At 41.0% G+C, this 12,813-nt stretch overlaps 1 protein-coding gene across 4 annotated transcripts in view; it reads right to left on the bottom strand.

The window, feature by feature from the left end:
• Positions 1 to 9,177, bottom strand: part of LOC125766629 (hemicentin-1-like) — a 167,293-nt gene extending 158,116 nt beyond the window's left edge. The window contains exons 1-2 of one of the 4 annotated variants that reach the window (XM_049432825.1): positions 8,734 to 9,176; positions 5,690 to 7,615 (exon numbers count right to left, since the gene is read on the bottom strand). In XM_049432825.1, the coding sequence (XP_049288782.1) occupies positions 5,690 to 5,726 (37 nt within the window). In that variant the 5' untranslated portion in view covers positions 5,727 to 7,615; positions 8,734 to 9,176. Of the gene's footprint in view, positions 1 to 5,689 lie in introns of all 4 variants that reach the window. The other 3 variants (XM_049432826.1, XM_049432827.1, XM_049432824.1) reach the window with 3 other exon arrangements.
• Between the last annotated feature and the right edge of the window lie 3,636 nt (positions 9,178 to 12,813).

The following is a 12,813-nucleotide window of genomic DNA, read 5'->3' as shown; positions in this document are numbered from 1 at the left end:
ATCAATTTCATTGCATTTGAGCAGAATAATCTAATTTTCTAACATTTTGCCTAGTGATACCAAATTAAATGAATAGTTTTGCAAATATTTTAACTTCTAGGTTAATAGTTAAAGCAAACTCTAGCATATTAATTCAATATACATATGCAACATTCTTGATTAGCTTGTTACAAAACCGGTATTTGCAACGAAGTGTGTACGTAGTTGTCGCAACGGTTAGAAGCTTATTACATGGGCTTTACCATTCTAGTTCCTCTATTGATACCAGTTACACTTCAATGGTCGCACGCCTCGTTCGCTACAAGATCTCGAGAACAGGGAAAATCAATCATGCACCAATTTATCCGGCAAACATTCATCGAACCTCCAATCAACCGGAGAAAATGCTTAATCGACATCGGTCCTGCGATTTTCCTTGTGAAGTGGTTATCAGTACCTTCACCCATAACCCAAATCAACCCTCGCACACACACACACACACGCACAGTAGCCAGTATGCATCAACTCACACAGGATCATCCCCAAGGATGTTGAGTTCCAGGGAACATTTTACCTTCAGATGCGTAGTGAATGCTGAACGACCGACGGATAGCAGCCTATAAGCTGTGGAGCGTTGAGAAAAATGGGACCTTCTCCCTCTTCCATAACGTTTGCATGCTTTGTGCAGTGGTCCATAGCTTGCTACCTGGAATAATTTGTATGTGTTTGTGCGTGCCGTTCGTGTGATTGGAGGCGATTGTCATGCTTGTACACCTTTTAGTGCCCGATACACTACCGGCACACTCAGCAAGGTTACTCAATCGAGAAAATCTGACCCACCTGCTGGGTTGGGGGCCGTTTTCGAGGAAATTCATCATAACCACCTTTTTCCATTCTGGAGGATGGACTCTACGTAGATGACGCCAGAACTCGACCAGTATCGAAACGACTTCTCGGTGTTCCTAGTAGCACTAGATATTAACGCTATCAACACCCTGGAAGATGAAAGGCAGGCCGGTGTGTACTTTTGCCTTTTACCCTTATTTTGCACGCAAACAAAAAGAAAAAAGATTCACAAAATGGGGGAAAAACGAAAAAAAATAGCAAACCATTAGTCGCAAACCGTACGCTGGACGAGCAAATGTTCCGGAGATGAATTCCGTAAATCGAGATCACACAAAAGACTCTTTCGACGGTGCGAATATGACTTGCACTCCAATCTCGACCTGATTCGTAGAAGAATGTCGTTGCCGGTATACGCTTCTCCCGGTGGAATTTGATAAGAGCCAAAGACAAAAAGCTTGCAGGCGATTCTAAATGACATTTGGACATGTTGTTTGTGTTGTTTTCTAGCTGCTGACTAAGAACATGCGAAGTATTGAGGGGTGGAGCCACGATGAGATCGTTCAGCTCAGCAATGGGGATCGGGTAATTGAAACGCATGTGGGCGAAGAATTGAACGGCACCATTACCGGACATGTGGTTGCATGTGGGGCTAACATACGAGCTTGTCGGTAACGATCAGGCCGGATGGTATTGTGAACTGCAAACGGTTGTCCATGCTCGATCAAACTAGGTCCTGTGGAGGACCAAGAAAAGAATAGTGATGCTTTGTGCCGGAAAAAAAACTCGCTGTACTCACGCTGTACTCTGCAAGAGCAGAATGATGCTTCACCATACGCAGGAAAAAGGATTGCTATGGAAGTTTCGGTAAAAAAAACGAACTCTTAACGCATAGCTCCGGATATCGAACGAACAAGGTAAAAGCATCCGTCAAATACAACCTCGCTGTTCCACGCTCGATGATGCAGGATAACGGCAAAAACAACACCATCTCTAGCCGAAGATTCCCGGGAGTGCCGAAATTGTGTGCAAGAATAGCGCCGTACCGGAAGGCAGACAGGCTTATGCAAATTTCGGAAGCAATCGACGGGCTTGTTGCGCAATCTGTCGTCCCCTGGAAATGAGGCTTTTCGCACGCTTTTGTTTACTTTCATCATAAGCGCGAGCTGTACACCCATCATCCTATCAGGTTCGTTCGATAGCATGGGGTTAATGTTTTGCACGCAAGATACGGAGGATAAACTCCATCGATTTGTGCGAAAGCGATTCACCGAACGTTTTTCCTGGGGAGAATTGAGCAATTTGTGTGTGTGTGTGTGTGTGTCTGGTATCATCGCATTAGGTCAGAAGCGTTCCAATGTCTAATAAATCCTTCTCACACAAGGATCCAAAGCAGAAAACAGTCTATTGTGACATCAAACTGGAATAATCTTACACATCAAAATCGAAAAATGGAAAATATTCGGCAAACAAAGCGAGAGTTTGGTAGAGAATTAACTTTCACCTTCTACGAAACACTCCGAATTTGAGGAAGTGTTTTCCTGAATCAGGATCTTAAGGGTGGAATTTCTTGGAAACTTATCTTATGGGAAAAGTTCCTGTTGATTTAACGCAGTTTTGACTGCATCATTTACATCGATAGGATCGAGCGATAGGGAGAGAGAAAGAGATAGAGAGACAGAGAGATGTTAACAACACTTGCCATATCACGCACATAACACACCTCATCCACTGTACGGCACCCGAAGCTCGTTATACCGGCGGTTCCGAAAGCCGCTCGTATTAATTCCAATTACACCTAAGCCCGTAGTCTCTCGGCGACGCAGCAGGAATACCAATCAACTAGCTGTAAATCCTTATCGCAAATTGGTCACCTTCCTTTTCCCGGCGATAGAAGCCAAGCTGTCCATCCGCATCGGTGTCAAGCCAGCCACCAACGGTTGATCCTTTTCTCGCCCAAAGGTTTCTTCAACTTCATCCCACTGCTACCTTCCACATCTCCCGGTAGACTCGTTATCCTGTTTTATTTTATACAAACACATATCGGCTGCTCCTCCGGTGTACCTAAGGTACAAATTTATCCAACTAACTGAAATTGATATTGATACGGTTGAGCTTTAATCAAGCGAAGTGTTCAATGGAGAGAAAATGGGAGATAATCGGCCCGCCAAAGAAGTGCGTCCTCCCAAAGGACACGCGCATCTAGCATCAGCGGAAAGCTTAACCTTCGCAGGATCAGAAACATCAGTACGGTCGGATTCAGCTGGACGTCCATTGATGAGGAGCAGCACACTGACACTGACGCGGTACAACCCAACTCCGCTCCGTTCGGACTTTCCTTCTTCAGCCTGATCATTATACGGAATAATCCTGCGCGTGGTCTACGCGGTTACTAGCAAGTAGATTTCGGTAAAGAACCAAGTTCGGTAAACTAATAAAGTGAGTCGAAAGTAAATTTATTGCCAAAACCTGCCACCTTACACAGAACCGTTGGCTGGTCTGATCTATGCTCTGATGAAGATTTAAGTGTGAGTAAGAAAGCCATCAGTATGGGGAAGCTTCATGAGCAGTATACAGTGCGTGTGCCATTATGAAGGAACAATAAATTCGTCGAATATAGGACGCGACCTTCGTGGTCTTTGTTCGCTTTATCTTTAAACGATCAAAAAAGTCAAATATTCAGCAGAGGATAACATTCCAGTTTTATCAATTTTTTGACTTGTACATTGGAACGCTCGCACATTCTTTACTCTTCTTTAGTTCCAAGGCATGGTTTGGTAATCTTTATGATTGATTTGCTCTAATTTTAGGCCAAATGAATTCTACTTCGCTGTCGGTCCATTACAGCACTATCCCTCGTCAAATCAATGCCAGGCAGTATGTGCTCGGGGTCGAGCGATTTCATTTCGAGGATGGAAAAACTCTGTGTGCTTTCGTTCATTTGATTTGACCGGAAAACTTTCCACTCCGTTCGGTAGCGCAGTTTAAATCCCGGTTATTCCGGGTCATGATCCTCCGAGATATGGGATTGCTGAAGGTCATTCGCATTTGCCAGCATTTACGGGGAAAAGCCCAGATGCGAACGAAACGTATCGTCCGGAGGTTTGACGCTATTCGGAAACAACCAGGCAAGACGTAACCATATTCGGCTCATCGGCCAACCGGTAGACCAAAGTTTTGCAGGTCAAGAAAGGAAATTCAATAAATCATTTTTATTGCTACCGTGAGAGAGACGAAAAAATAAGCCAACGTCGACCCAAAGTTACTTCAAACTTCTGGACTTTTTTATTTGATTCCACCGGAGAACCTTTCCGCTGCAGCATCTACTGTGTTTTTGTGCCGTTCGGTACCATCGTGTACCATCGTTGATGGGAAAAGATCTTGAAGAAAATCAATTAATTTTCCGTTTTAAAATTTCATACGGCAATTAATGTCCTAGACCTTTAGCTGGCACGCAAGGGTAATGGTGCTTTGTTTCAGTTTATCAATTAGGATTGGTGCAGGATCATTGAACCTGATCAAAATATATTGTGCATAATGAAGGATATATTGCAATTGGAGCATTCATAATTTCTTGCGTATTTTTTCATATTTTATATATAACCTTATGTTAATGATGTGCAATTGAACAAGCAAGTCCAATTACTGTGTGAAAAAATCTTAAATTTCTGCGATACATTTTGCTTCCAAAGCATTGTCTTATATTTGTATTCTATAATTGTAAACAAATTTAAAAAGTGCTTATTGTTCTCCTTTAACATATTTGCTAATCAGAAACTTAAAATATTGCTATCGATAAGATCAGAAGTTTCATAACAAGCGATCACGTATAATGCGTGGTGATGCTGATAACAAAACACATTCAAATCCTTAAAAAAGACAACAACTTTTAGTTGAAGCAAATAATTATCAAACTAACTATTAATGAGTTTTTACTCACATAAATCTATGAAAATCCATTAGTGTTGGTATATTATATAATTTTCAATTTAATTTCAATTAGCGATTGGCAAAACCCGTTCGCAAAATGCATTGAAGCGCTAAAGAACGCGATTGGAGCAAAACCGCAAGCGAAACTAGGGCAAATATCCTTCCAACCCGTTCTGAACAGGATAAGCATCCCCCCGGGAAATGTGCGACAGCGGAAGGATAAATAAGCAGACGAGGGATGTTTCGTTTTTTATATGGTGTAAAGTAAATTACCGATAATGACTGTGTCGGAAGGCAAAAAAAATATATGATGAAAAGTGGCAAAGGACATTTTTCCTCAATATAACTTTTATCTAGACGGTATCATAAGGATCCCGGCACCGAGAATGTTGTGGATAGGCATGGATGGTGCAAGTTTTCATTTTTCACCCTGGTTGTGACAGTTTCGTTGGTGAAATATCAATTAATAGTCGATAATCACCATCACTACCAGAATTGGTGGAATAAATGCAATGTAGTCGTGAAGTAAGCTTTTTTTCCTTTGTAACGGCACCCAGTGAAAGGGGTTTTGGTTAAAAACTGTAAAAAAAAACCCCGTAATTGGATGCATTTTTAATTGGGTAGAATGGAGAGATGTAATCTTCATTCTGAATCGATCAGTGTAAGCACCTGCAGCCGACCGTTATGCAGGGCTGGGTTAATTGGTGTTTTAAGCAAGTTAAAAAAAAGATCATTTGTGGGTATTTTTTCAACAAATTAATATAAGCCAAAATTACATTTTCTTTTCACAAGTTTACTTCACAAAAAAGAGAAAGATGTATCGCAATTTTTCAAAAATAATAAATATGCAAAACTAAACTGCATGTATAGTACTCTTTACACTCTTAACAGACTTTGTAATACAGAAAAGTAAAGATAAACCGGAAACTGTACTCACCTTGTATTGTGACCAAGTTTCTGCGGAAGCAGTTCATTGTTGTTTCCGTTTATCCACTGCTAGCATCGACGTATCACAATCCAACACTGGTGCGGTTTCCCTTACTGATTGGGATCGATTTTGCTATTTGTTTTACGCTTCTTTCAATCCCACACCTTTCACCCGTCACGTGTCCTTTTGTTGGACAAGGTGTTCCTCGGCCAAGGGCGGGAAAACGGCGATAAGAGGGATTGGGGTAAGAGTTGATCAATTTTTTAAATTGCCCACGATAATTGGTTCGAAAATGGATGATGCCACACACATACAACAACAAAAAAACCAACACACAGCATCAACACACAATCATCGCGCTACCACCAAAAAGTGCTGCACACTGCTGCGCTGTGTTGTATGGCTGCCACATGTAGGATTCGCCAAGTGAGCAAAATATTTCCGGTTTATTCTTTTCTGCTGGCAAACGGACACTGCCCTGGGAGGGAAAAGACAGGACACTACCCTCGGGACACACAAAAACACACACATACACACAGAAACACACCCTACGTTGTCGTTCACACTACACACAACACGCCACGGTACGATCGATTTTTCATGGATAATTATTTATGTGACACAATGATTCAATAATCAGCATTTCGGCATTATATTTCACTGCCAGCGAAAGGATTGCGAAAAACAAACATACGCGCGTGCACAGAAGAATGAGCACATTGAATTTTCGCACTGACTTTTTTTTTCTTGGTACTTTATTTGACTCTTTTTCACCGCTGCAAAGCTCACGCAAAAAGCACACGATTAAGGGCGGGGGTTGTTAATACTATTTTCACACACTATCTTCCATCGATCCGATCGATCCAGCCACTGCAACACAACATTACAATCTGTGCGCAACACTTGCAGCATTAATTTTCCCGCCGGCGGCAGATCACCGATGTGGCGCACATTCGGCTTAGGACGGTTTTAGACGACGCAGCTCACGCGTACTGCACTTAGTGAACACTGTTGCACCGTTTCAAATGCACCAAACTTCATTCATTTTCTTGGTGGTGCACACTATTTTGGTGCACGTACATTTCGTGCGCACTGAGGTTAATTTACCACACCGCTACTATCCACCTTGCGGCCCATGTTCGGCAACATATTTTTATTTTTTGCCTTTCTGTCACGAGACAGATTTTTAATGCCTTATCACGCGCGGATCACTCACTGGAGAAGGGCCCGTAAACGGTGACTAAATCCAATCATGCATAAATTTTGCACACACACTACACGTGGAACGCAACAAGAGAGAAGAGGGAAAAATATACGTACATACATATAAATAACATTATGTGTGGAAAAATAATTCACAATATTGTTAATTAAAACATCATTATTAATTCATCAGGTGTAAGCCATCGATAAACACAGCGAGAGCAAGCCCGGCCACCGTCAGGATATGAAGCACGTTCATAAATGTGATGCATGTCATCCTTCTCCTTCCAGTGTGATTTTTCTCTCGTTCTCTCTCTCTCTCACTCTCTTCGCACAAACACAGTTTCCCCTCGGATGGTGCAATCACTCGACACTTCCTGCCTTCCGAACGCGTATGTCACTGCACGACCGGCTTCACCGACACTGCTGCACCCCGCCAGCACTGGCCACACACTAGCAATACTGAAAATTTGCAGTGTTTTTCTACCACCGATGCATACGTGCATCGGTTGCTGGTTCGTTGGAATGCACCGAGCGTGCAGATTTTCCGGAGCACGAGTTCAATTTTTGTGTAATCAACATAATTATCGCTTCTCGACTTGCATCGCTTGCAGAACCCTCGCTAACGTTTGTACGTTAATTCTGTTTGTTTGCTTTGCATTTGTATTTGTATATAGTTATTGAAAAATTAATCACTTTGCTGCCTGTCGTTTATCTGTTTGGTTTGCATAACTGAAGTGTGGTAACAGGGAATGTGCAATGTATAACAAGATAAAGAAAAAAAACATTTTTCCGGTATGCATATGTATAAAGCTTACAATAAATCTTTTGGGATGATTTGTTTGCTAGTGCAATGTTTATATGTGACTATGCATTTTTTTACAGAGTTATAAAATTTTAAGCAAAACATATATCAAATACAAAGCAAAACACAATTGCAGAGTGGTTTATGCGGTACACTTTGAGGCTAGCTTGGTCAGCAGTACGATATAGAATTCATGTGAGTCGTGTTTTCCAACTTTATGCGCATCCTTCTAAACAACCACGCTTTGCTGCCACTTGGTATGGTAACAGATCACTTGCAAACCAACACTTGGAGGAAGGCATTGTGCTCGAGATGGTAAACACACTCATACACTATTAGCTTGGTGACAACCGGAATCGGAAACACTAGGAGTGTACATAGTCCAGACATAAAAAAGCAAAATAAAAAGCACTATACACATCCCTTGCACCACCTGTGCAGATATGTGCGAAGGATGTGGTACATGGTGTTGGAAAGCCTCACCATTGCAGCAAGACCAAACCAAGTTCAAACACACACACACTTCAGGGGACAGTTCTGCTTGAAAACCCATGCTGCAGCTCAGTACTCGAGAAAACAATGAGCAATCCCGCACACGACAAAGTATGCCGTTTTTCCGGAAGTTTTCCCATCAATCATACTTAGGTCCTTCTCGGTGCTCATGGCTGTCGCCGGATGATGGGCGGTCGGGCTCTTTGGACGCGTTACGATTTCGGACGTTTTGTCTGGTCACGTCACAAGTAGTAGAAGCAGTAGTAGCATCGGAATAAACCATGTTTGCCCGCTTTTGGGCAAAAAGAACTTGCTTTTTTAAATGAAAATGTACGTGATGGTTTTACCATCTTATTCCTACTGACCATGGAAAACGTTCACAAAGAGTTACGTGTTATCATCGTGTGGTTTGATTGGTACGATTTTTTTTTCTTCATTTGCTCTCACTAAATGTTGGATCAAGATTATATACACACACACGCTAATTTAAAGCAACTGATAAATGACACATTCACACCGCATCGTTTAAACCATACACACATCATCATCATACCACGGTAAATGTTGCAATTAACTTCTATGACATTATTTTTCCAATTTTCACCATGTGGGCGTATCGTAGATTGCTCCAGGTGGAACAGCATTTATACACGCGCACTGCTCGTTAAAGACGTACACCGCGATCTCACGTTTTTATGCTGGGTTTCGAAAGAACGCGCCAGACCTCACGCAACAGCGAACGAACACCAAAAACAAACTGAACGCGTGAGCGAAAGCATAAGTCGTACGAACCGACATCGGACGGTTGAGCCGTGAGAGCCACCGTAGTATAGTGCGATTTGAGCGAATTGTGAAGAAGGTTATGCTCTTTATGTTGTATGGCTGAGTTATGTTCGGAAATGCGGAGCAGCATTTCCATCGTTGTGGGTTGTTAAAAACGTGAAGCTTGTATCGGCTTGGGAATGCCGGCTTTTTCATTTACAATTTGTTTTCTGTTTTGTCATTATTCTTCTTTTAAAATATGAAATTACATGTTTTTTAACAGGATTATCTATAATTAGAATGATAAGGATTATTTTTGAAACTCGAGCATTGCTGTTTGTGAGCAAACGATTTGGATCTCATTCTCGCGATTGCTTTCGAGTATGCTCGAAAAACGAAATTTGACACAACCCACGAACGAATCGTTGAGATATGCTGCCACATAAAAATCTCCCAAAAACGAAAACATTCTACCGAAGGGATGGTCAAGTAAATACAAAGTGTGAGTTTGTGGTTAGTGCTCTCTATCTTCACATTTGTTTTTGTTTATTTGAATGCTCATATTCTGGTTTATGAGACTATTTCATAAGTATTTTTTTTACCGATTGCCAATCAATTGTTTTTTGTTTGCTCAAGTTTATGTTCATTCCACAGTGATTTTGTTGGCCGAATGCTATTAAACCAATGATAGCAGTAAGCAAATACCTTCGAATAATCGATTCCATTGATGTAGTCATTAAGTTATGTTAGTTTAAATATTTTATATTGTTGGAAAAAGATAATCTTATTGAAAAAAAAATAAACTATGAACTACATTAGGCACATAACGCAATACATACCAAAAATGTATGTTTACTTGGCTAAAAACCCTGTACTGAGACAGATTTTCTCTCGTACAACCGACTCTCCCGGTACGCTATCTCTCTTGCCGGCAGTTCTCACGAGCCAGCGACAGTGTTGCCAAACGGAAGCGTAAAACCGCTTCGCCGTGAGATCCCTTGAGTGATCTGGTGAGCACGGTAACACGTGAGAGTGCCCGTGTTTTCCCGCTTTTTCTCAGTCCCATTCTAAACTACTACCCTTGCACGCGATGAAACGAACACAAACGACGAATAAATGCTGACCAATATTCGAATAAATCCGATCCGAAACGTTTGCACCATCGGAGTTCCGCACTTGCGAATGATTTCTGTAATCGAGTTATTATCGGTGCAAATCTGAAAGCATCCTCTACCAGCAACGGTATCAGCATCTTCACATACGATTCAACGGAATTGAAGAAACGTTTGCAAACGGCATTGGAAAAATGGTACAAATTTTTCCGCTTGCAGCGTCATTCCGGTTGGAATAAAATCTTGAATAAAAAAAAATGTTTTTGGTCGCTTCTTTTCATTTGGGCTCAAATATTGATCAGAAGCAGTTTAAAATTGTAGCATTATTCAACGCATTATAACCCATCTTCATGCAGTTTGTAAAATGTAAAAGTTTCGAGAAACTCCTTATACGAAACCGTCAGGGATTCGTATGCGTATTGCTCTGCACCATCATGCAACGACGCAGAAAGTTACTTTTGATTCGGAATCGGATTTTTATGAATCATTACCGGTGGCCAATCAGGCTGTTTGTTGCTGCTCCATGCTGGCTAACCGTAGGTGGGAAGCACAGCGGATGGAATAGCGCGAACGCGTTTTATGATGGTTATTAAAGTTTAATGTTCTTAATTACGCAATTTGAAGCTTAAAACGATCAACAGCAAACAGCGGAGGGTGGTACTGGCGTATTGGAACCGCATCACCCACAACTGCAGGGTAGCAATTTGTCGACGACCAAGCAGCGGGTTGGCGAGGGGAGATTTTATTTATTTCTTATTCTCTTTGGAACACAACAAATTGTTTGACTAATTGTAAATGGGTCAGTGTGTGGACTATCGATCATGGAGACGATGAAACGATTTATACTTGAACGTTCACTGCTGTAACTATCGGAAAGCGGTAATTTTCGCTGCAAATTAGAGATAACGATCGCAAAGAAGACAATGAAGTTATTGCCGTAATAGAATATGAGATAATGGAGCATGAATAATAATGTAAATAATTTTCTTATTGTAATTATTTTCTACCGTGTAAGCAAGTGCTTTACGTATTTAGTAAAGTTTTCCTCCGGATTGTTCGGCACTGTTGGTTAGAAAGAGAGGGAAAACCAATTTATCTCCTATTGTGTGATAAGAAGTCATACCCTTGAACAGATTGTTCAGCATTGGAAACAAGATTGTTCATGTTTCCATTGCTTTTCTACCCTTAACTTTTGAGGCATTTGGACAAGTCATATATCATATATTTACTTATCAGCACAGTATGTGAAGAGTGTTAAAAGGATCTTAGGAGGTACATAAATATGTATCATTTCGCTTGTTTTACTCTCGGAAAATTGTTTTACATGCGATCATTGGCTCTTTTGCTTGGACCGATTTCGATTTACATTGTCCACCAATAAACGTTCATTCTACATTCTCTTTACAACCTTTTATTCACTAACTAGCACAATATCTTCAACGTTCACCCTGTTTTCATCCAATTCCCCCAGCGCTCAGCGACTTTCTTCCTAGTGTGACTTTAGTGCGAAAGAAATCAAACAATTTGATCCCAAGCAGTCTTTCACTTGGCAGTTTTTTGTTGTTGTGTTTCCACCATTTTACTGTGATTGTCGCTCAAAAGTTGTGCGTTTGAAGATACAACCCTTTGGCAGGCGCTTGATAAATATTGAAGCAAGTCCAGGGGATTATCGGTTTCGCTCATCGATCAGCTGAATAATTCATCCGCACCCTGTACTGACCCAATCGGTAGCCAATGGTCACCCAGCCCAAAGGGACTCACCCTTCGGGTTTTTGGCAAAGGTGATAACCTATATTTGACAGTTTTGCCAACCAACCAGCCATACCCTTTACCTTACTCACCGGTTCCGGTAGTTGTTAGCGTTGCAGGAAAAGTCGTTTGAAAAATTACTTTCTTCGGGCAAGTTTTACCCTTAGAACACACGATTCATTGCCTCAGTCTCTGTCCGGAAGAGTGATAAATAATTGATTGCACTTAAAAACGTGAGAACTGATTGTGCCAAGCTGACCAACGCAAAGTTTCCGAGATGGTTTATTGGTTGGGAAGATGACAAAAAAACATATATCCTTCACAGATTCTGTGTGTCCATTTTGGAAATTGCAAACAAAAGTTTAAATTGGTATCTTTCAACGGAATACAAAGCTACTACACACGATACAAATAATATGTTTACTATTTCGATCAAAACCATTCAGCCAGTCAAAATGAAAGAGCGCACAGTTTTAATACACACAAATGTTGTTTTAATTTTCAATGTGCAAAGTTTGTAGATCGTGTCATGTTGATTGGAAAAATGCCAACACCATGCTTCATTTGCCTTCGACGCTGGTTGATGAGTGTTGCATGCCATGTTGATGATAGTGAAACCGTTTTCACAGATCCAAAGCATCCACTTAATCGCACGTGAATGGTCAAGTTTTTGATGGAAGAAGTTTACAAGCCAATTTTCACCACAACGCAATGGTGCGATAAACAATTCATCTCGGTTGGTACTTTGTTACAGAAGCAAATATGCTTTCATGATCCATTCTCCCATATGATGCATTCGACAGCAGTTGTACGGCGATGCACATGAATGATGGTTTCGACAACCAAAAAGTTTCATCTTTTTTATACTTTTATTTCAACATAAAAAATGCGTATAAAATATTACTCTGTCTATGCTATCTGTGCCAAGCAGATGTGCAGATGTCCAATACAACGCACTTGAAGAAATCATAAAATCGAAATAAATCACTACAATCGAATTGATTTTCGTT

Source organism: Anopheles funestus, chromosome 2RL (assembly GCF_943734845.2).
Source record: "Anopheles funestus chromosome 2RL, idAnoFuneDA-416_04, whole genome shotgun sequence".
Lineage (NCBI taxonomy): Eukaryota > Metazoa > Arthropoda > Insecta > Diptera > Culicidae > Anopheles > Anopheles funestus.
The sequence above is the reverse complement of the archived record's forward strand: the minus strand, read 5'-3'. Positions and strand labels throughout refer to the sequence as shown.